At 42.6% G+C, this 25743-nt stretch overlaps 3 protein-coding genes across 4 annotated transcripts in view; 2 read left to right on the forward strand and 1 right to left on the reverse strand.

The window, feature by feature from the left end:
- Positions 1-7622, forward strand: part of rgs7a (regulator of G protein signaling 7a) — a 41489-nt gene extending 33867 nt beyond the window's left edge. For both annotated transcript variants that reach the window (XM_040178163.2, XM_078104757.1), the window contains 13 exons: positions 85-136; positions 970-1034; positions 1330-1406; positions 1617-1698; positions 2581-2655; positions 2781-2879; positions 3095-3156; positions 3442-3552; positions 3645-3770; positions 5132-5318; positions 5454-5543; positions 6472-6508; positions 6791-7622. In XM_040178163.2, the coding sequence (XP_040034097.1) occupies positions 85-136; positions 970-1034; positions 1330-1406; positions 1617-1698; positions 2581-2655; positions 2781-2879; positions 3095-3156; positions 3442-3552; positions 3645-3770; positions 5132-5318; positions 5454-5543; positions 6472-6492 (1047 nt within the window). In that variant the 3' untranslated portion in view covers positions 6493-6508; positions 6791-7622. The remainder of the gene's footprint in view (positions 1-84; positions 137-969; positions 1035-1329; positions 1407-1616; positions 1699-2580; positions 2656-2780; positions 2880-3094; positions 3157-3441; positions 3553-3644; positions 3771-5131; positions 5319-5453; positions 5544-6471; positions 6509-6790) is intronic.
- Positions 7623-8426: 804 nt separating this feature from the next.
- On the forward strand, positions 8427-15321 carry grem2a (gremlin 2, DAN family BMP antagonist a). Its single transcript, XM_040178164.2, has 2 exons — positions 8427-8903; positions 13820-15321. Exon 2 carries the CDS (start codon positions 13821-13823, stop codon positions 14397-14399), a length of 579 nt encoding a protein of 192 aa, XP_040034098.1. The 5' UTR covers positions 8427-8903; position 13820; the 3' UTR covers positions 14400-15321.
- An 83-nt stretch (positions 15322-15404) lies between these two features.
- The window catches only part of fmn2a (formin 2a), a 31271-nt gene continuing 20932 nt past the window's right edge, over positions 15405-25743 (reverse strand). The window contains exons 13-18 of the mRNA XM_040178162.2: positions 24985-25105; positions 23084-23176; positions 18617-18668; positions 17574-17723; positions 16562-16643; positions 15405-16341 (exon numbers count right to left, since the gene is read on the reverse strand). Coding sequence (XP_040034096.2) covers positions 16315-16341; positions 16562-16643; positions 17574-17723; positions 18617-18668; positions 23084-23176; positions 24985-25105 — 525 coding nt within the window. The 3' untranslated portion in view covers positions 15405-16314. The remainder of the gene's footprint in view (positions 16342-16561; positions 16644-17573; positions 17724-18616; positions 18669-23083; positions 23177-24984; positions 25106-25743) is intronic.

A 25743-nucleotide genomic window follows, 5' to 3' on the forward strand; every position in this document is an offset into this window, starting at 1 on the left:
ATTTAAAAAAACAGCCGTTTGCTTTCAAGGACTTGAGGTTTCTCTGAGTCCAGTTTTGTTAATGACCTGTTTTTTCCCCTTTAGACGCCATACTTTTGGCCATCAAACTGCTGGGAGCCAGAAAACACAGACTATGGTGAGAGAGCTGCTCCTTTGTGCATTGTGTGGTACCGAAATCAAACGATTGCACACTGCTCGTGTAGTGCATTTGTCTGGCAGATATGTTATTACTGCTGGTGCTGTCGAAAAGTCAAAAGCTGTAACACAAGCGATGCAACCGCAGTAGGAAAACCGTAGGAAGAAAAACTCACATTTTGTCTTTTGTATGCCTGCCCAGAGTTAAAATGAGTAATAGTAATGCAGTATCTGTGTGCATGGACTGATTGCAGTGAAAGAAAGCAGCAATGTGTTTGAATGTATGCACCTGTTGTGCCCATTTGGCTGAAGGTTTTAATACTGCCACGGAGACAAGCTCTTTCTTTTTATTTTTTACAGATAAGTGGAGATAAACATTTCATAATGCCAAAAATGTTTTGAGCGCGTTGCCGCAGCTTTGCAGGTCTTTTATTTGTTATTTGAGGGCTAATGCTCCCCGCGGGAATAATCCCGTGAGCGTTATGGGTTAGTTAGAGTGTCTCGGACGCAGCGGCCGATTCACATGCGCCTTAATGAAAACACTCTAATGGCGTAATGAAGCTTTTCACATAATGGTCAGTTAAAAAGACACGGAGGGATGACGATGGTGGTACAGGAAGACATCAAATGTGAGGCGCACACACAAACACAGGTACACAAATAAACAACGCTCACTGGGACAGCCGACGAGCTCTGTGATCCGCGGGCCAGTTTAAATGTACAGTGGAGAGGATTAAACGGGTAAACGCTGGGCCACTTTAGCTCGTTAAAATCAAGCCGAGTTCCCGGTCTCTGCAGATCTCACACATTGCTCTGCCTCTCTCCATCTCCCAGCTGTTTACCTCTGCAAAAGAACAATGCAAAACAAAGCCCGTCTGGAGCTGGCAGACTATGAAGCGGTAAGTGAGACAGGTTCTTTAATGCCAGAGTTCCCCTCTTCACATATCTGTGAAGGCTTTATCGCTTGCTTTTTGTTTGTTTGTTTTCTGTCTGCCCCTGAATCATTTGTAACTTTCCTTTCACCAGAGCTATTAAATTAACCAACGGGTTAGTTATCTCTTTTGCACGTGAGCAGGGATCATTAAAAGATGGCTCCCAGCCGTGCGCTGTACACATCATGCTCAGTGAACATAATCAGCCCACAACCCTCAAAAGCCTTTTTTACCCCTCGATTGTTCTTTGTTTCACTTGCAGGAGAGCTTAGCAAGGCTACAGAGAGCTTTCGCCAGGAAATGGGAGTTCATTTTTATGCAAGCAGAAGCACAAGCGAAGTAGGTTTCTATAAGAGGCACACATGCATTGAGTGAGTCCTCTTACACCCTCCTTCTGACATGATTGAATTCAGTGGTTTGCTGCCAGCACACAACTTCGAAGACGAGCTGCACATCAAACACGGGACGGAGAAAATGCACCATGTGTGTGTTGGAAGAAGCTACACGTGCTCTGTAAGAACAGTTCTGAACTCACCTTTTGTTCCTCAGAGTGGATAAGAAAAGAGACAAAATTGAGAGGAAAATTCTGGACAGTCAGGAAAGAGCCTTTTGGGACGTGCACAGACCAGTGGTGAGTGATCGTCACCTTTGCTGTCATCAATATAATTCCTGTCATTATCAGTATCATCTGAAATTTTCAGTCAAAGAGGACAAAATTGGAAAAAAAATGATGTCTCCCCCAGAAACACTCAGGAAAAAGGACATAGTGTAGATAAGAAATATGATTTACGCCCTGCGGGTTGTTGGAATCTATTCAACACGTCTCACCTGCATCGAACTGAGTGAATAACTAAGAAAATAATGTTATTTAGACATCATCTGTAGGTGAATAGAGAAAAGAGGTGAACAAACTGCGAACCCTCCGTCGTCTATTCCTCTGCCATACACATGAAATGCCACATCAATAACTGTCACAACACATCAGCTTCACTGCTGCTCCTTACCTTGTTCATACACACTTGCTTGGCATTAACATTTATTTCCCTCCTGAGATTACAGGGTCTCCGCTGCTCTACTTCTCTGAGAGACGCTGCTCCATGCTTAATTGGAAAATAAGTTGAATTTATGCGTCCTTGGAGCGACATAATCAATATTAATTCAAATTTCACAGTGACGGTGTCAAGCTACTTCGTTCCGTCCTTCTGCAAGAGACCTAGATTAGATCACTTGTTCAGTCAGCCAGAGTTTGCACACTATTTCCCGCTGGTTTGCTTGTTTTGCTAGAATTGGCACATTTCATGTTTAATTAACCAGCATCCGACACATTGTTCCGGAGACTTCTGAGGATTCCTTTCACTGCCCTGCTAAGCATATCGGATTTTATTTGCTAAAACTGCTGGCAAAATTGAACCTTTGCCTTTTTGTGTTCTCTTGCCAGAGGGCAAAGAACACACAGCTGAATCCGTAATGATGGAATTTAAGCCGAATTAACAGAATTGAACTGTTCTCACAGCCTGGATGTGTGAACACGACGGAAGTTGACATAAAGAAGTCATCCAGAATGAAAAACCCCCACAAAACCAGAAAGGTACGCCCCCCCCACCCCTGATGACACACCTTTCTGTTGAGGTTGATAACCTTAAAACACATTAACAGACATACTATTACTGACTCTCTTTCTATTTCATTTGTACGTGTCTCCTGTCATCTCAGTCGGTGTATGGGCTGCAGAATGATATTCGTACCCACAGCCCGACCCACACGCCGGCCCCGGAGGCCAAGCAGCCCAGTGAAGAAGAACTGCAAGAACAGGTCTGTCCTGCCGGGTGGGGTGTGAGGGGGGGGCATTCTCTTATTGATAATGGGATCTTTAAACATCTGAAGTCAATGCTAGCACTCAAATTGCAAAAAGTACAAAGTACAATGTGCCAACTGCACATACAAAGTAAATTGAAAATGAAAATGTCTTAATGTGATATGAAGCACTCAGCATGGAGCATGCTAATTGTTTCCTGTTGTGGTTTCAGATCACCTACTGGCAATTGCAATTAGACAGACATCGACTGAAAATGTCCAAAGTGGCAGAGAGGTGAGCGATGTTCTTTGTGTGTCTTTATTCAGTTTAGCCATCGATCTGTTTCATTGAGCCTTTAAACAACCGAACATGGCGTTGAACTGAGAGCTCCGGTGACCTTGGGTCCGAACGAGGCCTCGATTTCACTACATTACCTTCCGTTCATTCAAAGATTGCAATCAGACAATTACTCACAAGAAGTTACAGTACGTATATATAGACGACGTTTGCCCACCGGTGATCCCGATTGCTGTCGTTAATTAATATGCATTTGTTTTTTTCCCCCCTCTAAAAATCAAGTTTGCTGGCCTACACAGAGCAGTACATCGAATACGACCCTTTCCTCACGCCTTCGGATCCATCAAACCCCTGGATCTCAGACGACGCCACACTCTGGGAGCTTGAAGCCAGGTGGGTGCATGTCTACATTGATCTCACATGAATGAGTGGACATTGCTTTGTTGCACACGTGCGTCACCTGTTTGCCGCGTGTCCTCCATCAGTAAGGAGCCGGGCCAGCAGAGGGTGAAGAGGTGGGCTTTTGGCATCGACGAGGTTCTGAAAGATCCGGTGGGAAGAGAGCAGTTCCTCAAGTTCCTGGAGTCTGAGTTCAGCTCAGAGAACCTCAGGTACTCTGCAACGCAAAATACTCACGTGATCTTTACTCCCTCGGAGGCTCGTCCCAACCCCCAAGCTTCAATCAATACTGTTGACTAGAAATATGTGTTACAACCACACGCATAACTAGAGCTTGGCTCACACTCAAATGACAAAGCATGTTCTGATTCAATGTAACATAGTGCCCTGCTTTGCTGTTTTACTCCACATGTGTGCAAATCAATAGTAGTCTATAACAATTCCTCCTATTTTAGAAGACCAGCTTAGGTTTAGTACGTATAACTACTAATAAAATAATAAAGCAACCAGTAACGTCAGCTGTAAAACACATGAAGTAAGAAGAACATTTGTCTCTGAAATAAAATGAATAAAGTAGTAGCACGAAGTAGATAAGCTCAGGCAATCTAATATAGTTAATATACTTACAAACGCTGCCTGTCAAATAGCTGGTAAGATAGCAGGATCCAGTCATGTTTTTCGTAATTGGAATTCCGGACCTTCTCTTCAGTGGTAATTGCCACGCGCTAAATCGCAACCCGTACATCTGCCTGAACCTTTGCAAATCGCACCCGCAAACCAAGTCTTAAGCCGAGAATAAACAGTTAACTTTCGTTAACAGCATCTGCGTGAACAGATAGTTGTTGACACACCTCGAATAAAAACAGCACACACATTGATGCACAGGTCAAATGTTCACATTTGCTATATGATCACAACCATAGCGTTCATGCCTATATGATTAGAATAACAACTAAACATTTTCTGTGGTTCTCTCGTCGTAACCGACATTATCAATAATATACACTCAAATGTTTTTTTTGTCATCACAACTGTGTTTGTTGTATTTGTTTTTACTTCAGTGGGATGGTTAGGGACAGCTAGTTGGAGCCGCGTTTGAAAAGAGAATACGCCACAGTAGCTGTGTCAAGAATAAAACGGGTGGGATGGGATGTTATGTTCATTTGCTTTATTCACGGTAACAGGAACACCGCCTTGTATGAAAGGCGCATGTAAACGGCTTAATATGGAAAGAGCAACCGCTGTGCAGCACAGCTCCCCTGCTCCCTCCGATGGTTCACGTCTGTATTGTTTCTGCCCAAAGCTCATAATGTGCTCAGTTTTAATTGAATTGTAATTTAATGTCTCTTGAGCATTATTTTAACTCTCTCATAATTGAACAGATGTATCACTAACCCGAAACATACTGCTACCAGTGGACATATTAACGATAAACCCTACATTTTATAAATTGAACTTGAGCTAATCGTTGCAATGACTCAGCTGAGGTGTCCCTAAGTAAGGAAAAACACATCTACATGGTTTACTATTCTTAATGGCAATGGGTGCTCATCGTTTACTTCGCCCTATTTAGGTTCTGGCTGGCGGTGCAAGAACTAAAGAAGCGGCCCATCAGAGAAGTTCCAACCCGGGTTCAGGAGATCTGGCAGGAGTTTCTGGCGCCCGGAGCGCCGAGCGCCATCAACGTGGACTCCAAGAGCTACGGCAAAACCACCCAGAACGTCAAAGACCCCGGACGCTACGCCTTCGAGGATGCACAGGTTGAGATGCTGCAAACTGCAGCTTAAATCACGCCCACAGCTCATTTTAACTTCTGACTGAAATGATCTGAAACTGTATTTTACAACTGTCGCATTTTAACCAATTCAAGTTCACATTACGTGTGTCTGCAACAGGAACACATCTACAAGTTGATGAAGAGTGATTCCTACAGCCGGTTCATCCGCTCCAGTGCCTACCAGGAGTTATTACAGGCCAAGAAGAAGGTGAGAAAAAACGTGACTCAAAACATTGGATGAAAATTGTGAAAGGGCAAAAAGACATAGAGAACTGCATGCAGATATATACAAAGTCCTCAGTGATGCTGAATCCTGTCTTCCTAGCACTCACTCTCCCTCCTTTTCAACGTCTGTGAATTCACATTAAGCCTGTTCGCAGGATCCATTCACACATGTAAATATAGCTGCTGCTGCACTCATCTTTAGGGACACATTCCGCTAGAGGTTTAATTTAATTCTACTCTGTAACACCAATCTTTTTGACTACTAAAAGGCGTAATTATAACATAACATAATAAAATAATATTATATCAGAAACCCACCGGTTTGGTGTTTCTGTTCTTTTTATAGAGGATGTTTTATCTCCACTGCTGCTAAACACAAACTGGACTCTATCGACTCTAAAGAGTTGGATGTGAGATTTGCAAGTCCTTAAAATGACGTGCAAATTACATTTATGTACCAACAACATTGCTTAATGCAGGATCAAGGAAATTGTTTGTATGTCTGGAGTTGCTTAAAGATGCAAACCGGGTCAAACAAGTCAAACCAAATGGCACCTGCTCGCCAGCGATACCAATGAGGATCAGACAGAGTGAGTGCCACATATTAAGTGAGTCTGCTGCAGGTCGGCATGCTCAAGCTCGGGTTTAATAAAGAAACCGTTATGAACACCAGAGACTCGGAGGCTGTCAAAAGGTGATGGATAGTTCTGAATTGCACACCACGCAGTGTATGTTCCAAACCTGCTTCGTCTCACGCCTCCCACACTTTTACTGCTCGCCATTCCTCTATGTCAGCTGGGAACGTAGCTTCATAATGACAATGTAAGCATACTATTATTTTACCTTGGACCCTGTGTGTGCTGCTCAGTGAATGAACTCCACTTAACCTGTGCTTGTTTTTGTACTCGCAGAAAAGCAAGAACTTGTTCTGAAGGCCTATGTTTCCAGGTAATGTCCAACACAAGCAAAATCACACTGTACATTGTCAGCGTTTTTATTGCGGTGTTGCCAATTATTGCCGGTTTGTTGTGAGAGCACACTTACAGGTTTTTAGATTTGTAGAACATTCAGTTCAAACCTTAAATTGGCAATGAGAATGCATGGCTGCTCGTACTGCGGTTCAACCAGAAAAGACTTATTTATACGTATTTGTTCTCTCTCACTCTCATTTACACATCCACCTCATTCCCCTTTTTCAACGTGCTTGTTTTTCCTCTTCTCCAATCACAGGGGAAACCACGAGCATCCAAGAGGCGGACCCGTCATGTGCCATCATGCTAAAAATCAACGCCATCTCTCTCTGGGACATTGAGAGGGGGATCATCTCATCTCTCCGTCATCATTGTCTGTCCATCTGCTCCAGGCTCAGTCGGGCGATGAGCCGGACCGCCTGTTCGTCTGTTGTCCACCGGATGTTGCATGTCCACGGAGAGGATTTTCCTTCCTCGCTCCTCTTACGGTACCTGATATATTTCCAGTATTCTTAGAAAGGAGTCACTGCCGGACCTGCGAGGACGCTGACAGACTTGCGGGATGACAAATGCCATTGAAGAATTCAAATTCAGTGTTCCAGTTCTTTCTATTGTAACCGCTGGATCAGAGGACCCTCTCTCACTTCCAGCTGAAACAAATGATGTCAGAGAGAAAAAAAAGGAAAAAATACAAAATGACAGCTTAAACTGATTAATCTAACCAATGTCTCTGCTTTACATGATCTGGGCTCACAGATTATTTGTCACACTATGGGATGTGTTGTGCAGAATTAATATACAATATCTATATATATATATATATGTATATATCTATAGATATACTGTATATATATATTATGATTATTATGATTATTTATTGTGCATTTATTTTGCTTTGCATTATTTTACTGCATTACAATAATTAGCACACATGGTTTTCACTTGTAAAGTCATATTCAAAACTAGAAAATAGCCGTCTCCTGTCTTATGTAGAACATTATTCTTTGTTTGATCTCCTGCATTTATTTTTATACCATATTTAAAAACACCTTTACTCAATTGTATTATTAAAGTTGGCCCTATGTCTGTTACAATTTGCTTGGTTTGGATTTTTTGAAAGTCGTTAAACTAACTTAGTGCAACTTTAGAATGATTTCATTTTGTAGAGTTAGAAGAATCAAGGAAGTCCTTGAATAATGCACTTTGTGTTTTGGCCACTAGAGGGGATCAAATTATTTCCCACTTCAGGAATCTGCGTCCTCTCAGCAACCAGTTCCTCCTCAACAAAGATCACCGAAATGCACCACAGTACAGTGCTGACAAATAAAGTCTTGTCATGCGAGTGTCCTCATCCTCCAGTCTGATGAAGCGGTGTCGTTCAGACTGCACCCACGTGAGGTTTCGCAGGGCCTGTTGATGTTTCAGCTCTTTGATGGCAGAAGTCACACACATTATGTTTCAGTCTCTGTGCCCAGTGGTCCGCTTAGCAAGAGCCACAAAACAGACAAACATTATTGTCTCAGGAATTTGAATTGTGGCATTTTTTTCTCAAAGTATTGCGTTACTCTGCTGGGGTACATACATACAATGGTTTATGGATTGGGGATTATGGCGTTATAATGCGGTTACATTGCCAATGAGCAAGGATAATTTATGGGTACTGATATTTCTTCACAATATTGCCCATGGTGGAAAAATGTCATTTTGTCCTAAAAAAATGTAACTCTATAAATCAAACACAGCGGAATGAGTAAATACAACTTACAATGGGGAAAGAAAACGAAATGAAAAAGCTTTCATTGTAAAAGTTTCATATATCACTGATGGATGGATTACAGAAAAAATCTCAAAGACAAAAATCACTAGGCAGACAGAGAGAGACAGACGCAAGGAAGCTTTAAATGAAAGAAAGCTCAGTCTGATTCCCACAATGACCAATAGGATAAACCCTCCCAGTTTTCAGGGAAGGGGGTGGTGGGGATTCAAACCAAGGCAGGTTTTACAGTGAGTCAAACACTTTCAGAGACAGACTACAGACAGTCTCTGCAGCACTAAGATATGGGCTTTCTGTGGAGGAGATCCGGACATTCTTTCTAAAGAATACAGTTAAAAAGCCTAGAAAGAGACAGTTAGACCGAGAAGGTTAGAAAGAGAGACAATTTGTCCAGGAAGATGGAGAACTGATCGAGTCCACAATTAAAAAAAACAACAACTTTATTTGGCAGAGGAAGAAAGGAGCCAGGACAAGCCTCGGGATACCACAGATTATGTTGCCATGGAAACCTGGAAGCGGACGCAAGGACCACTGAAGGTGGACATCTTCCCTTGACTTGTATCCTCGACAAGTTACTGTAGCGACCGTGTGGTGAGAGGTACATAACCCGTACTTTATGCTTCCCTGCTAACAACCTATTCAGCTCTCTAACACTTCATCTAAGAGTCAAAGAGCTCTTTCAACAACGTTACCAGTAGCAAGAACTGTCTGAGGGTATTTGCAAATGTCAATTATCATAAAATACAGAATGCGCTATTTACTAATGAGAAATTACATTTAAACGGCTGAGTCTATCTATATATATATATATATATATATATATATATATATATATATATATATAATGCTGCATATGTGTTTATACAGTGACTTCTTTAGCCACATACACCATTCGGATCTACTGAGAAAGGTCTAGATAAGTGAGCCCTGGTTCAATATGTCACACCTGAAGGCTTGGAGGAAGCGGGCAGTAAGAGACGGACGGATATAGTGAGCCTGAATGACTCAGGGGGTCTCTGAATGACTAAGCAGCGGACCGTGTAATCCGACCAGCGGTGAGTAGTATTTCTGCCAGCAGCGAGGATTTGATTCCCACTGGGCCACCCATTGTAATAAAACTCACGCCTTCGAGGTACTGTAAGGTGTTGTGGACAAAAGTGTTGACTAAATGACTATAATCAGTGGCTGGAGGTTCCAGGGAATTAGTGTTGCGAGTGAGAGAATTAGTGAGTGATGACAGTGTGCCGTACTTAGCACCGCAGAGAGATTAAGACTATAGTTTTTACGGTGAATACAAAAATAGGAGAATTGAGATATAGGCCTACTGATGTTACTGTACGCAGTAAACTTGTCTTTTGTGTAATCTTTATTATTTTTCTCTTTGTGTGTTTATTCTGCATTTTTTTAATCATTTGCTTGTGCGTGCTGTGAATGGAAGGAGTTTCCCTCCTGATCCTTCTTACAGCTCCGGTGACTGCACCACCACGTACAGTCCGCTCTGATGTCAAAGAGGATTTGCCACACGGACACATTACACTTTCTTTAGCAGCAGAAAACACTTCATTGTAAGCCTCTGAAGATGGCTAAACTGGTGTTTGATGGAAGTCTTAATTGACACATGAAGTTTACACTGAGGAAAGCGTCTCAAAAAGCGTATGCTGCATTTTGCTAGTGTTTTTTTTTAATGGAGCATGGAGTATTATTAAACCCCTTAATAGGCCGCTGTCGGCTGGTACACCAGCCATAGCAATCTCATGCTGCGCAACTAAACACAGAACAAGAACTTTAAATTGAATGGCAAAGCCATTAAAAATAGTATAGCTTTAAACGACCCGGAAAAGCTAGCAAAGAATATGTCACATAGCGTGACATAGCCTACGGCCATTTTTGAAACCTTTACGATGCTAAATACGAGACTGTTATTTATTTTACTTATTTATTATGTTCAAAGAGGATCTTTGATAACACGGCACCAACCGAAGCGGCTGTGCAGTGGCTGCTTGCTCCAGAGCCGAGCCGGAGTAGCGGAAAAACAGGGCCTACCCTCAGGTTAGCCCTGCTAGCTTGCACGCTGAAAGCCGCGTGGAGGCACTAGATATGCCCAAAATGTAGAATTGAGCACATTTACAGGTTCTTAAGTAAAAAAGACGACGGAGCAGAGTACTTGAAGGTGTTTAAACAAACTTTAAGTGCGGATGGAAGGTGGTGTTAATCGCTGCGGCTAAGTAGTGTCATCCTGATATAAAAATGTGGAACCCTGTAATATCGTAGCATCTCTAATTGCCTCTCATCCTCGACTAAAGCACTTAATGTTGCAGAGGGAAGGAAGGAGCTGCACTACATTCTTGCCAGTACTTGGAAAGCATTATATATGGGCTGCTAGTCATTATCAAGATGGATTGTGGTGACAAACGGCAGCCCAAACGGCCTAAAGCAGCCTCCTGGCAATATTGGCATTAGAAACATTTACAGAGAAAAAGCCCCTAAATGGACCCCTGCCTCCCCCTCAACTGTTAATGAGCCAACAGCCGAGCGTCTTTTGGGAAAATAGAATCCGCAAATGCAGATAATGACATGGTTCCTCTTTGTAATTGGCTCCAAGTGAAAACATTTCATTTACCTCTCTTTGCCTCTTTATATCCTGTGTATGGGTGTTTGAGTTCTGTCTGCGTGTGTGTGTGTGTGCGTGCAACCGTGTGGTCACGTAGCCTGTGTGTTAGTGTGTGCGTGTGTTCAGCTACCCTTGTGTGATTGAGGTTTGAGCTGCACGGTGAATTAAATGCAGTTCTACTGTAATTAACTGCACTTACCAGTCTGTGTATGAGACTTTCTGACGCACCAATAATTGAGGCATCAGGTTTTGTTTGTTTTAACCTGCCTTTGAAGACATGCCGGGAAGATGTTTCACATGGTTTAGAGGAAGTACATCTGTGTGCACACATTTTAAAGTATTCAATGGATTATTGTTTCTTTCTTCAATCGTTTGAGAAGTAAACATGTGAAACATCGAAATATGTTACATCCAGACTTGAAATGTTCTCGTCTAATATTGTCTTTCTTTGACTCTCGGAAAAAGACAGAACCACTGTTTTCCAGTTTCCAGAGAACATTACCATGTCATTATAATTCCATTCTGAAAAACAACACATAACAAGTTCCCACTGATGATAATAGTTGTTTTTAAAAAGCCCTGTATCTCGCTCAGCAGTCTCTCTGGTATTTGTTTCTGGTATTTGTAATTTCATTAGAGGTCTGAACGTTGGAACGAAGCTCAGCCACAGTTCAGTGAAACATATCCCGCAAGTATTTGTGGTTCTTCTCAAACATAAAGCTGTGTTTGGGGACAATATCACTGTTCAACAGACATAAAGATGCACACAATCACAGCCTTCTGTCACAGGGACATTGTGGTGATTTGTCCTGTGCACTGACAGATGGACGGACAGGGAGGGATGGATGCGAAGGGAAATAAATAGACCGACAGCTTGTGGAGCGATAAACAGTTGCATGAGGGGGCTGTATACTGTGCATAAAGCCCAGGTTGTGTTGGTTTTCTGTCCCAAACCCTACCATCGCTTCAGCCCCTTCCCTTTTATCTGCAAACCCAAACCACTAAACACCTCAGGGCCCCCCCCCCCCCTCCTCCCCCAAAACCCATGAATCCCAAACCCCAAAAACCACAATTTGTCTCGCATCACAGATTGATTGGGATAGCTTAGCTTAGATATCACACTTAGTTTAGGAGTGGAGAGGGAGCTCTGCGGCTGGCTGCATAGGCCATCTGTCAAGCCCCTGTGTACACAGTCGGTCGGGTCATCCTTCAAAAAGACCCCGGGGCCTTTGCAGACTGTGCCAAAGGGTGCCTCTTTAAACCATGGCGACAGCGGGGAGAACAGGGAAACGGGGGGAACAAGAGGCTGCACGCAGAGTCTGAGCCTGTTCATGCATTTATATACAGTCAGCAGGAATGACAAGCGGCAGCTAACAAATGAGACCGTGTTAAACACGGAAGGCAGATCACTGGAAGATGGAGTGGGGGGGTCGTCACTCCCTGATGCAGCAGTTGGCGAAGGACGCAGTGAGATTCTTTGTTTTAGGTATTCTCACCGTAGTTCGGGCGTGCGAGGGCGTGTGTGCTAGTTTGTGTGTGCATGTAAAAACGCGCGCTTACAAATATCTGAGCTGCAGTTTCCGTCTTGATTTAGATGATTTGGCAATTTAAAACCACATATGCAGCGATAGAGACTCTGGCTCCATCATTGCGTCCCGCATCCAGCTGCTAGCAGCAACTAGGCAAGCCGACAAAAGTCAGATGTCCAACACCTGTCCAACTCCAACATATACAATAGATTCATATCTATATCTATATATAGATATAAATATATATATATATTTATATATACACAGTACATCCTGAAATCTGGTTAGAATTGAAACCACATTTCTGCAGCTGTAGTCAAGCTTACGTTAGCTGCTGCCGGGATATAAGATATAAGCAATATACTGACTTAAGTGCTGCTGCAGCCCAGACAGAGCTGACATGACCACAAGGTCAAGCCTAGAAAAAAGGAGGCAAGAAAATACGTCGATTATGATACAGTAATTTGGAATTTTGTCACTTTAATCAGTGTCAGAGTGAGTTGCAGGTCCAGGAATGGGAACATACAAAGGTGTACAGCACAGAAGATACTGTGAAAAGGGTAAAATGTCCTTGAGGCAATTTGGTTCACGGTCAGAATTTCTGACTCGATGTCATGCGACGCTTGTCACGAGCAACATCTGCTGAAAAGATGCTTGACTTGACGGTCAAAAATGTGCTGGCGCAAATTCTGACAGCATGCACAACGACAAATAAAAAATCCATCCGGAATGGTAGAGAAGCCATTTATCCAAAGTATATCCTCCATCGTTTTACATTATGGTGATTACGGCCACTCCGGGTCATTCTCAGTTCAGTTCGCTACATAGTACATCACCAAAGGATAGAGGAGTGGACTCCCAACGGGTATCCGTTAGAGTTCCCCAACTCTTCCCCTAATAACATGCAGATGGGCCTCACTAATGCCTGTTTACATATCTGCAGCATAGTTCATGACTAAAGTAAGCAAAGCCCTAATTATTTTACCCGGCGACGAGACCAATAAAATCAACTTCCCCTTCTCATAATGGGTGTTTAAGTGTATCCTTTGATGACAGGACCCTGTTTATTTTTGGAAGAGTTGCGTAGCCGAGAGGAAAGCAAATAGAGGTAATGACAGAGAGATGTTGACAAATGGGGGACCTGGTGATGGATTAATTTCCTCAATGATGCCTTGAAGGCTGGAGTGCAAAGGTGGTTTAACACAAATACAGATTCACACTATTGCGAACATGATTGGAGATACTGATACCATGTTTGCAATCGCATGAGTATCACGTACCATCACATTGGCCCCGAATTAGTTACACCAGCTTTAGTGTCAATCCATTTTCAAAAAATGTAATGCCTAGTAACGCGCCTCTCTCTTTTCCCAGAATGCTGTGGAGAATAACCATCCCAGTCATACTGGCCGGGGTGCTCTGCATCACCGCAGAGAACAAAAAGCACCGGCTCCAGGGATCCATCCCGTCCCCGCACAAGACCAAAGGGAACCTGTCCTCAGTGCGTCACCACCGGCTACTGCAGCAGAAGCCAGCGGTGCTGTCTTCCAGCCGGGAGGCCTTGGTGGTGACGGAGCGGCGCTACCTTCGCAGGGACTGGTGCAAGACCCAACCCCTGCGTCAGACAATCAGCGAGGAGGGCTGCCGCAGTCGCACCGTGGTCAACCGTTTTTGCTACGGCCAGTGCAACTCCTTCTATATTCCCCGGCACATGGGCCCCAACTCGGGTGAGGGCCAGAACCGAGGTCAAGCCGTGGGCTCCGGAAGGAAGAGCCACAACAAGGCGCAGGAGCCGTTCCAGTCCTGCTCCTTCTGCAGGCCGCACCGCGTCACCCAGCTCACCGTGCAGCTGGACTGCCCGGACCTGCAGCCCCCTTTCAGGCACCGTAAGGTGCAGAGGGTCAAACAGTGCCGCTGCATGTCTGTGGACGTGAGCGGCCAGGGGAAGCTGTGAGGGAGGACTAAGACGGCCCTTTTCAAAGTGAAAGGACGCACGATCCGCCAAAGGCGGAAATTCACAAAGTTCGCTAATCAAGGATTGGCTCTGCAGTTGACTTTTCTGCATTGTGTTGAAACGATGAAATGATAAGAAACACAGAACTGGTATTACTAAACAAAGGCTCAACGATGATTTAATCAGAGACTATCATGCTGCTGAAAGAGACTGATTAAAGTGTCCTCACAAGAGACACGGGTGAGGATGTTTTCCCTCCCTGTTATTTGAAGATCATATCTACATGATTTCTACATTTGTCATTTGATTCCTTTGTGATGAAGTGCCTCGGAGTTTTAAAACTACAAAACAAAGTGTACTGCTGATAATGCAGCCTTTTAAAGCAATTTTCAATTGTGTGACCCCTATTAATGTAACATGACATGCAGGTGGATGTACAGTATTTACCGCAATATTTTAACCTGCAGGAGATGTAGATGGTGTTTTACAAGTGTTATTGGTTTAATTACCCTGCATCTTCATTTGTACTTCTATTATGTTCCAAATGATACACAAGCTGCGAAAAAAAAACGATTTCGAGAAGCATAAAGCAAGACAGCAATGACCAGTGGCATCCGCCTGCTTGGACACGAGCCTGTATACTGTACGTTTGCCACAAACATATTAGCCAGTAGGAAAAACATACTGCAGCATGTGTAATGGAGGTAGAATGCAATTTATACAGTATTTAGTAAGTACCAGTCAATAGTATAGACACATTTTCTTATCCGATTCAATGAGAAAGTGTGTCCAAACTTTTGACTGGTTCAGTTATACTGTGTATATATATATATATATATATGTACATACATATATATTTTATGTATGTGTGCATATTTTAAGTATATATGTGAAAAGTGTATTAAATCTATTTCATACAAAACAGTGGTGTTTGGAGTGCATGAAGTTCTGTGCCACTTTCACGAACGGACAAACGATAAACAGAACAATTTCAGCAACAGCAGATTTTTTTAAATTTAAAAAGTGTATGTCATTTATTTTATTCAATAAATATATTTTTTTATGACAAAGGTATTCAATCACAACACACTGTTGGTACTGCACATCACATAACATGGTCCTATTGCCTCGTTTGCATATTGGAGTTCACACACACACACACACACATACACAAACAGATACACACTGCATTGTTTTTTTTGCCTCACATTAAGTATTTTGACGACACTGCTGAGTAAAACATTTTAGGTCTGTATCAGGTCACACCAATAGGTACGCACGGCCTTTTTGGATGAAAAGAATGTCACTGTAATATAGGAGCTGCTACAGTCATCACAAGGTTCTAAAGCCAACTACTACGAATCTCAAAGTTGTCATATGTAAAACAGATTTCTCTTAACATTTAACATTTATTTTCAGGTGATACATCTACAAAAGTAAGAATTCGATCCACAGCACTGTTTTGACCCCTCCACTGCGCGATAAGGCACTTTCAGTCTGGCAAGTGATCCATGCCGACTGTGTAGAAATGTGCTGTTCACCATTAACGGAGGTATAAAGAGGAAGTGCTCATTTCTTTCTATAAAATAGGCTTTGGAATTGCACTAAAAGAAAACAGGCTACATATGGCTTGTAAAAAGTATTTTCTAGCATTTAATACTCTAAGGATCGCTTTTAGTGGCAACGTTTCATTTAATTATGCAAGTGCTATGAAAGGTAGCGGAGAAGTTAATTCCTCATTCCACTTTTTAACAATAAAATGACCACATTGAACAAGCTCACAATAAACAACAGGTCTAAATCGATTGAAAACAAACACCAGAAGCAGATAAACGCTGTTAAAATGAATAAGGTCAGATTGTGCAGACAGTGCTTGAGCAATAGGCTGGGTGATGATCATTTTCCATTCTCGGCTTCAGATCTTCTGACCCAGTTTGGCTTTCTGTAGAATAAAAAACAGACGAGAGTTATTAGCAGCCGGCAGCTGTGGCACTCATGAGTGTTGTTTCTTCAACACCCTGTCAAGTGTTTGGAAGGAGAAGACAATTTACACCAATAGAAAAGAAAGAAGAAAAAAAAAAGATGGCGGCACTACCTGAGCGTCATCAACAAACTGCAGGACAGCGGAACCATAACTGTGGTAATAAGTGCAAAGAACGTACGATTCCAGTTGCATGTTTTGGTTTCACATTGTAGGACGCCTTCTCCTTGGCCTGTTTGAAGCACTCTTCAGCCAATTTGACCCTGAAGAGACACCAATAATAACCGTCAGTTAACCTATGAAGACATCAAATGCACAAAAGAACCGGACACATTCATTTAAACTGATGCAGTAGAAGAAAAACCCAGCTCGGCTCATCCGGACTATACAGTCATCGAGGTATTTTGTAAATTCGGCATATGTGGACTCAACGATCTTTGTTTGTCAAAGTGCCAGCGCTTTTACTTTGAAATGACTCACTCGCATAGTTTAGCCGGCAGCGTCTCTACTCATTGGTGCTTTAAAAAGACAAATTATCAGCATGTTTTCATTGAGTGAGGCACAAACTATACAAAGAGACATGCATCTTGCTCACTCATTACTTGGGTACTGTGTGTGCCAGAGTTGCATGTCCAAACAGGTAAGGATTAATATCTGAGGTTCAACAGCAAAAACCTGCAGAGAGAGTTGCCGCTAGCAAAGGGCAAAGAGTTTTTTTGTCTTTCTACTGAATAAGCAAAGCTTGTGACATTTTGCTCCTCTTACAAATACATATCCCAAATTCAATCTTCATTTGGCATAATGGACCAATTTGCTTTTTGTTGACATATGCAGCAGTATCTTTATATTCATCAAACCACTGGAAGCTATCTGGATGCTGCATGTGTTCTTTTCATTACTGGGGTGAGGACAAAGATTCGGGTCATTTAACCTCTTTTCCCTTCATGAATTTGAATGAATCTGATAGGATCTTCAGTGAACACAATGTACTGCGAGTTATTATTGGTTGAGGTACTTTTGCATATGGAAGGAACATTGGTGCGTCTGTAATGGTCTTTCAAAATAAGAATGAAGTGACTGAAAAGCCTTGAGTAGCGTTTGATTCGAGGACAATCGGTTCAACGGTTCGGCCAGTATCCGAATCAAGTACAATGTCACATTCGGGAAAATGGAAAATGCCATCAGATTCTCACCGTTCCTGTAACATCAGCTTATTCTGCTTCTTCCACTGGTCTTTGAAATCAGTGGAAAACTCGTGCCAAATGGAGAAGAAGGTGTTGGGAGAGACCTCCTTCTCTCCTGCTTTGGGTTTGACAGAGAATGACACGCTCAACTCCAGGAAGCTGAGGACCAGGAAGAAAAACGTTACTTCAAGACTGAACTCTTTACACCGTGAAACCAGAAGCACAGAATCGCACACCAACTCTTGTGAAACTCGGACATGCTAAGCAAATATGCAAAATCTGAAAGTTAATCTTTTTCTAAGATTTAATATTAAAACCGAAACCAATAATTCCTGTGCATCTCAGAGGAGAACAATGAAGAATTACTCCCACTGAAGTTGTTTCTGTTCTGGTGGATTCAATTCCAGGACTAAAATAACACCCATGCATCTCATAAAGTGCCTTGTGCCTCATTCAAACCGGTGTGGAGAAGCTTCTCTGCCAGTGTGTGTACACGGAAACGCACATACTGTTCCTAAGCACGGGCGAGGAACGAGAGGAAGGAAAGAAAACAGCGATCAGCGAGGAGACGAAGGCACGTTTGGCAGAAGGAAGGCGTGCAGATGCCGGAGGATGACACGCGTCCAAGTGTTAGACGCGGAGGCCGTTTGCAGTGGATCAATACGGAGGACAGGTTGGGGTGTCTTTGTTTGGAGTGTGCTATAGGAACACATTCCTAGCCAGCGGTAACAGAAGCCTGGAGCCAAGGCTGTCTCCTCTCGCTCCGCTTAGATAAACAACACGGACACCGCGCGCGGGGCCTCCCGTCTACTGAGGGCCCTTCCATGCTAACCAACCAGAGGCCCTAAATGTTGACAAAGAGGTATTATTATAGAATAGAATGGATCAATTCAAACCGGATTGGATTTCAACTGTGATTGCCGTTCCGTCACTTTGTAAGAGATTAAATGGAAAAAACCTGCGAATAGGAAGCGAAGCGACTGCATTTATTTTGCAGGTGAAGAAGCTATAGGAAAATGTTTGATGAAATAAAAGAAGAAAGAAGATCTTACATCTTATGAGTGTCTGCCAGCTGCTTCTCTTGTGTTTCCAGTTCGGTCGTGGCTGTAAAAGGCGACATGTTTTAAATAAGAGCAGTGCAGGAGTAAATACAGGATTAGATCAGGATTAGGACCCATTCAGGACTTCCTGTTCAATCAGAAAGCACATCCTTCACCCACGATGCAACTTGTATACAGGAGGATTCCACATGTCACCATTACTTAAATCAACAGTCATCTCCAAGGTCAGCGCTGTGCCACCAGGTTATTAAGTGTTGGATTGTCTGCTGTTGCACAACTGACAAATGAGAGCTGCAGTTTGCAGGACAAGTGCTCCTTTGTGCACGGTTACTTCCAAAGGAGACAGATGACCCTTCATGTGTGTGTGGGTAAGAGGTGTAATTGAGCAAAAGAGAGAAAGCTGTGAGTTGGACTACACGGTACACATTAGCACATATTTCCAGCAGGCCACAACATTTATCTCTGTGGTCCATCAGGATCATTTTGACTACATTATAAATGAGGATGTAAGACAACAGCAGTGAAATGTGACAGCTTCAGTCAAGGAAAGGCCGGAGGATATTACTTATCACATTTCAGACCCATGCTGATTGTTTAATACATCACAGTAGAGTCAACCCAGCTGTTTTATTTATTTTTTTATTTTGCTAGTCTTTATCTTACAGTTAAAGATAGACACTCACTTCCCTCCCACACAAATTTTCCATCCTCCCTATGGCATCAATTATCTTTAAACTGATGGTGCCTTTAGACTGTCAAACGATCAGAAATAACCTACGGCCTCCTCATTGACTCTCAAAGACAGATATGACAGTAGATGGGACAGAGAATTTGTCCTGGCACAAATATGTGTTCTGCTCTTATCCCCGAAATATATCTGGTTGCTGCGTTTAATTGAATCCAGAGCCACATCTAAGGCCCCCAGACAAACCCTTTGAGCCCGGCGCTGTGCTTCACCATTCCACAGTCCCGAATGACTCCGTAACCCCCGATCGGATCTCTCTCTGCTGACGGCTCATCGACAAACGATGACAAATTGACAAATAATATGAACGGGGGCTTCCTGAAAGCATCGCAATACCAGAACCGCGCTCTGTCCTTTGAGGAAAACCGTTTAAGAGTCTACTAAAACTCTGAGCTGGAAGAATCCTTGACGAGTGACCGGAATATCAAAGAAGATAGATATTGATATTGATTGATATAGATATTGTCCAATAATTATTTAGTAGAAATTCAATTTGATGAATTGCTTTCTTATCTACTAAGAAAATGTGGCAGTAGTGGATAAAGAATTCATATATTTACTTAAATAAAACACTAAACTGCAGAATATTCAAACTTAATGAAGTAATCAGCACTACTATCCTATTATAAAGCGTATTTTGTATTACTAATCCGAATGTAAATCAAGTAGTAAGTAAAAGTTATACTAATGTAGCGGTGTTAAAAGTATAATGTAGCAGAAAATGAAAATTTGGAACATCATTGTGTAAACATTTCTAAAATAACTTTTCAGCATATTATAATTTTGATACTTCATGGATGGTTGTTTTCAGGAAAAAACATAAATGATTCCATTAACCTGTAATTAAATTCAAACATCATTCTAATTGGGACTGTGATTCCAGTGACGTCATATAGCTGCAATTCTATGAGAATAACGCAGGCGCTTTCTTTGCCAAATCAAGAATGTGAGGTGATCTAAAATATCTGGGTCTGAGATAGTGGAGAATTAAGAATTAACAATGTGATTTGATCTAAAATATCTGGGTCTGAGATAGTGGAGAATTAAGAATTAACAACGTGATGTGATCTATAATATCTGGGTCTGAGTGGAGATGGTGGGAAAATGTTATTTTATATATTTTTATAATATTATTTTTAAATATCTTGTCTGTTATCGTTTCATGTGGTTGGACAAGATACAGATACAAGATAATGAGAATCTAATATCCAACTTGATGCTGCATATCAATGTCCACACGCCCATCACGAGGTGATACGCAGCAGAGTTGTAGTCAGTAGTTAAGGAGTGTCTAAAACGAGTCTTACTACACTTTTTGTCCGTCAGAAATAGATTATCACGTGGCCGGTGCTCTCTTGCTAGTCACGGTGACTCCATCAAAGGCCTGTATGCATGAGAATTTGTGAAGCGAGCGCGGAAAATCGAGCTAGACCAAACAGCCGAGCTCCAACAAGTCCGCTCCCACTGTTATTCTGTGGCTGGTTTCATGGTCAGAAAATAAACAAACGCGGTTTAAACTGTGGAGCCAGAAACCGTTTAACCCCGGGCTTTTTAGAAATGACAGAAAAAACAAAAAACAAGACGTTTGGCTGTTGTTCTCTTTTCGCCGCCGCAGTGGAGGAACCCCAAGAATCTGGTCTGGAGCCTTTTTCCCGAGTCACATGTCCACGGTGCGTTGCTTACACTCCGCTCTCGGAGGATAAACCTCGTCGTTTGCGTCAAAGAGAGAGGGGCTCCCACGTTTCTCTCAGACGCACACAGGAAAGAAAAGGGGTTGGAAATGGGGGAGAGACGCTTTCATCTGCAGACTTCCTTCCAAAAATGGACAGTGAGCATTACCGCGGGAAGGACATATGCTCCATATTACAGCCTCATCTGAATGCAAAAAGCAGCTTGGAGAGAAGGGCCGAGAGCCGGAGTCCTTCACATAGATTGGTCACAGACAACTGAACGTAGGGAAGGTCAAAGCCAATGCCGCATAAAGAGTGACTTGTTATGTTAAAACAAGCATAACAAACTCAGCGGTACACCTTTGAAGTAGACCACAAAATCCCGATATCGTCGGAGATGTCAGATTATGGAGGAGAAAAAAACAAAAAACAGCATGTCTGTGTGACATCTGGTGGACATGGCGGATAACAACGACTACATTTTCACCAGCTTTAATTGGAAACGTTTTAAGAGCCAAGATAGAACACTTAGTCTGCTTTAGATCTTAAAATGCTTTTTGGTGGTAATTGTGGTCAGTGTGTCACCCTCCTTGGTCAAGAAGGAAATATCTCAGCACAGGATGGATTGCCAGGAAATGGGTCCATGTTGGGCAGAAGATGGATCCTGTCTGAGTGCAAGTTTTCTGAAAATATTCCAGTTCCCCTCGGGATGCACATGACGACCCTCTGATTTATAATTAGTCCAATGCAGTGGCTTATGACCAAATATAAGATCTTGCCACTGAGACATCACCCATAGATTTGCGCACTGCCGCTTTAAAGCCTCAAGTTCAACATTTTGACCATCTTGGTATTTTGCAACCAGAAGTGACATCAGACGGTACAACAAAGTTACACGTTTTCTGAGGCACACAGTTGCAATTAACTTTCAAGAACAGAAGACTAAAGCACGGACAACTCACACACCAGATAACACAGCGGTGCTTGAGTCAATCGCCCATATTGTCAACTTTTCTCTAAACGGGACCATCAATTTACTTGTAGACTTCTCTACAATCTGGCTTGATTTTCTTTAACTGATTTCCTAATCGGACTGAAGGAGTGATGGATGGAGAGAAGAGTTTATGTAGGCAACGGAGGGCTTCTAATTTCCACTGATGCAATAAAAAGAAACAACTTATTGGTACAGAAAAGTGAAATAAGAGACAGAAACTAAAGAAAACTCTTCAACAGCAGAATAAAGGATAAATAATCACTATAACATATTATGACATCAAAAGTATGTGAAGGGATTAAAATCAAGTCGGTTTTATTGAAATCACTCAGATGTCCAGCTAAGTTCTCTGCAGTTAATATAACAGACTGCAATACTGGTTCATCTTAGGCCATCCTGAATTTCACTTTGAGGCAGAGCAACGTATCATTTTTTATCAAATAAAGGTAGAGATTTGAGTCAAGACACTCGGAAATAAACAGACGTCCCTTTACAGCTATTTCTTTTTATTTCATCCACATATTCGTGAACCAGAGAGTATAAATAACACAAATAAACACAGCGGTTAAGCAAATGGGGAGGTTGATGAGGAAAAACATAAAACTGTCTTGCCTCATCAAAATTGTATGAACTGTCAAACAAGTCCGATATATTTTTCATGTAACCATCATGCACCTATGGTGCAACTTCCGTGGTTATTCTAACCTAAATCCCAATCATATCTACACCTAAACAAGTACTTTTGTTTCCTAAACCTGACCAAGTTGTTTGTTGTGAAGACGGAAGGTTATAAAAGGGAACTTTGGTGCCCAGTGAAGGAGAAGCACTTAACGTAACGGTGTGGTTTACTGATGTTCTGTCAATAGTTTTAGTACAGCAATGGAGATTCATGGCCCAGATCAGTTATATAAATCTGGTTTGGCTACACAGACTGCACTTGTTTTGATTTGCACTTTTCATGGGAATTATTTGATATAAACATAAAATCCTTCAATGAGATGAAAGGGTTATCAATCATCAGCTTCATTGGATTTAAAAAACAGGCTCACCTTGGCCAAGAAATTCCTCCATCTTGCCCTTAAAGGGTTGCAGAATGTCTTCAGAGGAAAACTTGCAAACGTTCTCCGTCTGAGCTGAGCATGCTGAAACAAGAGATGATCACAATGAGAGGCCAGCATAATCTTTCAGCGCATCAATACGTTATCCAGCTTTTGTTTTTGTAATTGCAAACTCCAAGAATCTATAAATCTCTACCGAGTTTCTGCTGAATAAGTGTAAGACATAATGACCCATAATGACTAATAAGGCACCCCCAGGAACCAGGATCCCAGGAGAAACGTATCGCCACGCTCTATCTGCAATCATAACGGATACACAAACTCCGCTCAAGTGCCTTGGAGGTGGAGAGGCCATGAGGCCCTTCGGGGAACGGGGAGGTCGGAACTGGGGTAGTGGTAATTCATAGACCATATGGGGCCTCGACCGAAAAAAGGTACGCAGCGGGTTCCCTCCGCTGATGTCCTCCGGCCCGGCCGAGGCCATTTTTGCAACCGCCTACTTATCGGAAACCCCTCTCTGGGAACGGTCATCAAAGCCCACGTCTGTTAGAGCGCTCTGCTGGCTCTGCTTGGCAGTGAAGGGGTCTGCAGGTACAGCACGTGATGAGATATTCATGTACGGTCAGCATGTGCCACTGCCACCGGGGGTCACAGCAGACGCAAGTCCGTTTCCCCCTGCAAGCAACTCGAACAATGAGCAGCCTAAAGAATCATTATGGCGGAATATATGGCAAGACAGATCAGACACTTGATTGTTTTAGCAGCAAAGATCCACAAAGTAGGATACTAGAACCGAGCTGGTTTGGGAAATCTAGCTTCAAGCTCACATGTACATGTAAATACTCATGTGCCTGCGTACGGATACACAGTCAGTTTTTTTTTACCACCTCTAGGCAATTCAGTCCTTGGAAAGGATTGTGAGTGCTGAGTTACTTGAGACAGGGTAATGAAGGGAAGTATTTCCCAACTGCCTCATTCATTAGGACTCTACAGTCAACCAATCAGTTCCACAAGCACAATCCAATTCCCACAGTTATTTCTGACGTCTTGATAACTCATTCTTTTCATAAGGTTCTTTTATATGTTTACTTTTATAATATATAGCGTATTTGTTATATATACAGTATGTAATACGCCAGAATCCAACACATGATGTCCTTGCATAAAGCATTGCTCTCAAAATATGTGTTTTACTTCATTGAAAGATGACGTTATTGTAGTAACAATTCAAAGGACAAGATGACTTACTCTTTGGCTTGAGAAACCCACAAAGACCATTTTAGAGTCCAAAAGTCAGCCGCTGACCAAATCAGTCCATGAATCCAATTCATGAATCCTATTTACGACGGGATGCACGGGGACACGCGGGAACATTCTCAGAAATTGTCTTTACGGTCTCCTTGTTGTGAGTTGGAGGTTTGCAGCTTGCAGGGCGAGGCCGAGCTCCAGGAGAACCTCTTCCACATCAGCGAATAGCTGCTGAACCTTTGATAGTGCGCACCAATTACCTGACCTTGCCCTCTCTATATTTTGATCTCTATTTCACGAGGACAGTAAAGGCACGCCAAGTCCAACAGGAGTCTACATCTGACAAGTCACATCTGCTTCTGGTTAGCTCGTCTGTACGACAAACAGATGCTATCTCTCTGTTGACTCGCCTCCACAATCCGCACATGACCATAGCTGGTCGGGTTATTTTCCACTGAGCTGGGAGACATGGGCACGGATTAATAAGTAATCTATTGCGTCCTAAATTTCCACGTGATGGTATTTTAAACATTCATTAGAATGCGTGGATGCTATATGACCGACTTTCATCAGTCATCCTTGGACCAGCTTGGCGTAAATATGCAGTGTGAAAAGGCTTGTGGAACGTAGGTTGAAAACGGTACCATTGAGGTCTTTCCTCAGCTTACGGAGATCTCTTTCAAAGTCCTCAAACTTCATCTGGGATGCCTGGAAAAGGTCCTGGGGCTCGGGTAAAGAGTAGACACACGTCTCTCTGCCAGCATCCTTGTAAAGCACAAAACACACACACACACACACACACACACACACACACACACACACACACACACACACACACACACACACACACACACCAGTGTCAAAGTCAATCTTCCTCAAATGGCAATAGGCCCTCTCTAGTATATACTGTACACCAGGCAAGATTTAAACAAATGTTCTCAGAGCCCAACATGTTCTTTTCAACGGTCCAAACAGAGAAGATATGGCTGAAACTACAGCAGATTGTGACCACGTCGCTTGGTGCCTAAAGTACGCAATGAGTCTCTCCATCAGAGTTACTACGAGGCCGTTGCGGGTGCCAGAGCCGCGTCATGCAGGTTGACTTTGGCGAGCAGCAGTGTACTGAGTTCATCTCATCTGGAGGAACTAATTATTTACACTAGCGCTCCTTTGGATGCTGTGCCAATGAACAGACTGCAGGTTTGAATGAACCCAGAACAAAGCAGAGCGAGAAATGTAGAGTGAAAGACAGAAAGAAAACTATAAAAAATGTGCCAAGGAAGAAGAGAGATTTGTTTCTGCCGTAAATGAGGAAAGAGAAAATAAATAATGTGATAAAGGATAAGCCATGGTATCCTCTGGCTAGAGAGGAGATGAAAAGAGCGCTCTGGAAGGATTTCTAA

The sequence above is a fragment of the Gasterosteus aculeatus genome, chromosome 6, assembly GCF_964276395.1.
Source record: "Gasterosteus aculeatus chromosome 6, fGasAcu3.hap1.1, whole genome shotgun sequence".
NCBI classification, from domain to species: domain Eukaryota; kingdom Metazoa; phylum Chordata; class Actinopteri; order Perciformes; family Gasterosteidae; genus Gasterosteus; species Gasterosteus aculeatus.

What these genes read in the sequence shown, in the direction of transcription:
- grem2a (XM_040178164.2), top strand. Translation starts at nt 13,821, where the DNA reads ATGCTGTGGAGAATAACCATCCCAGTCATACTGGCCGGGGTGCTCTGC.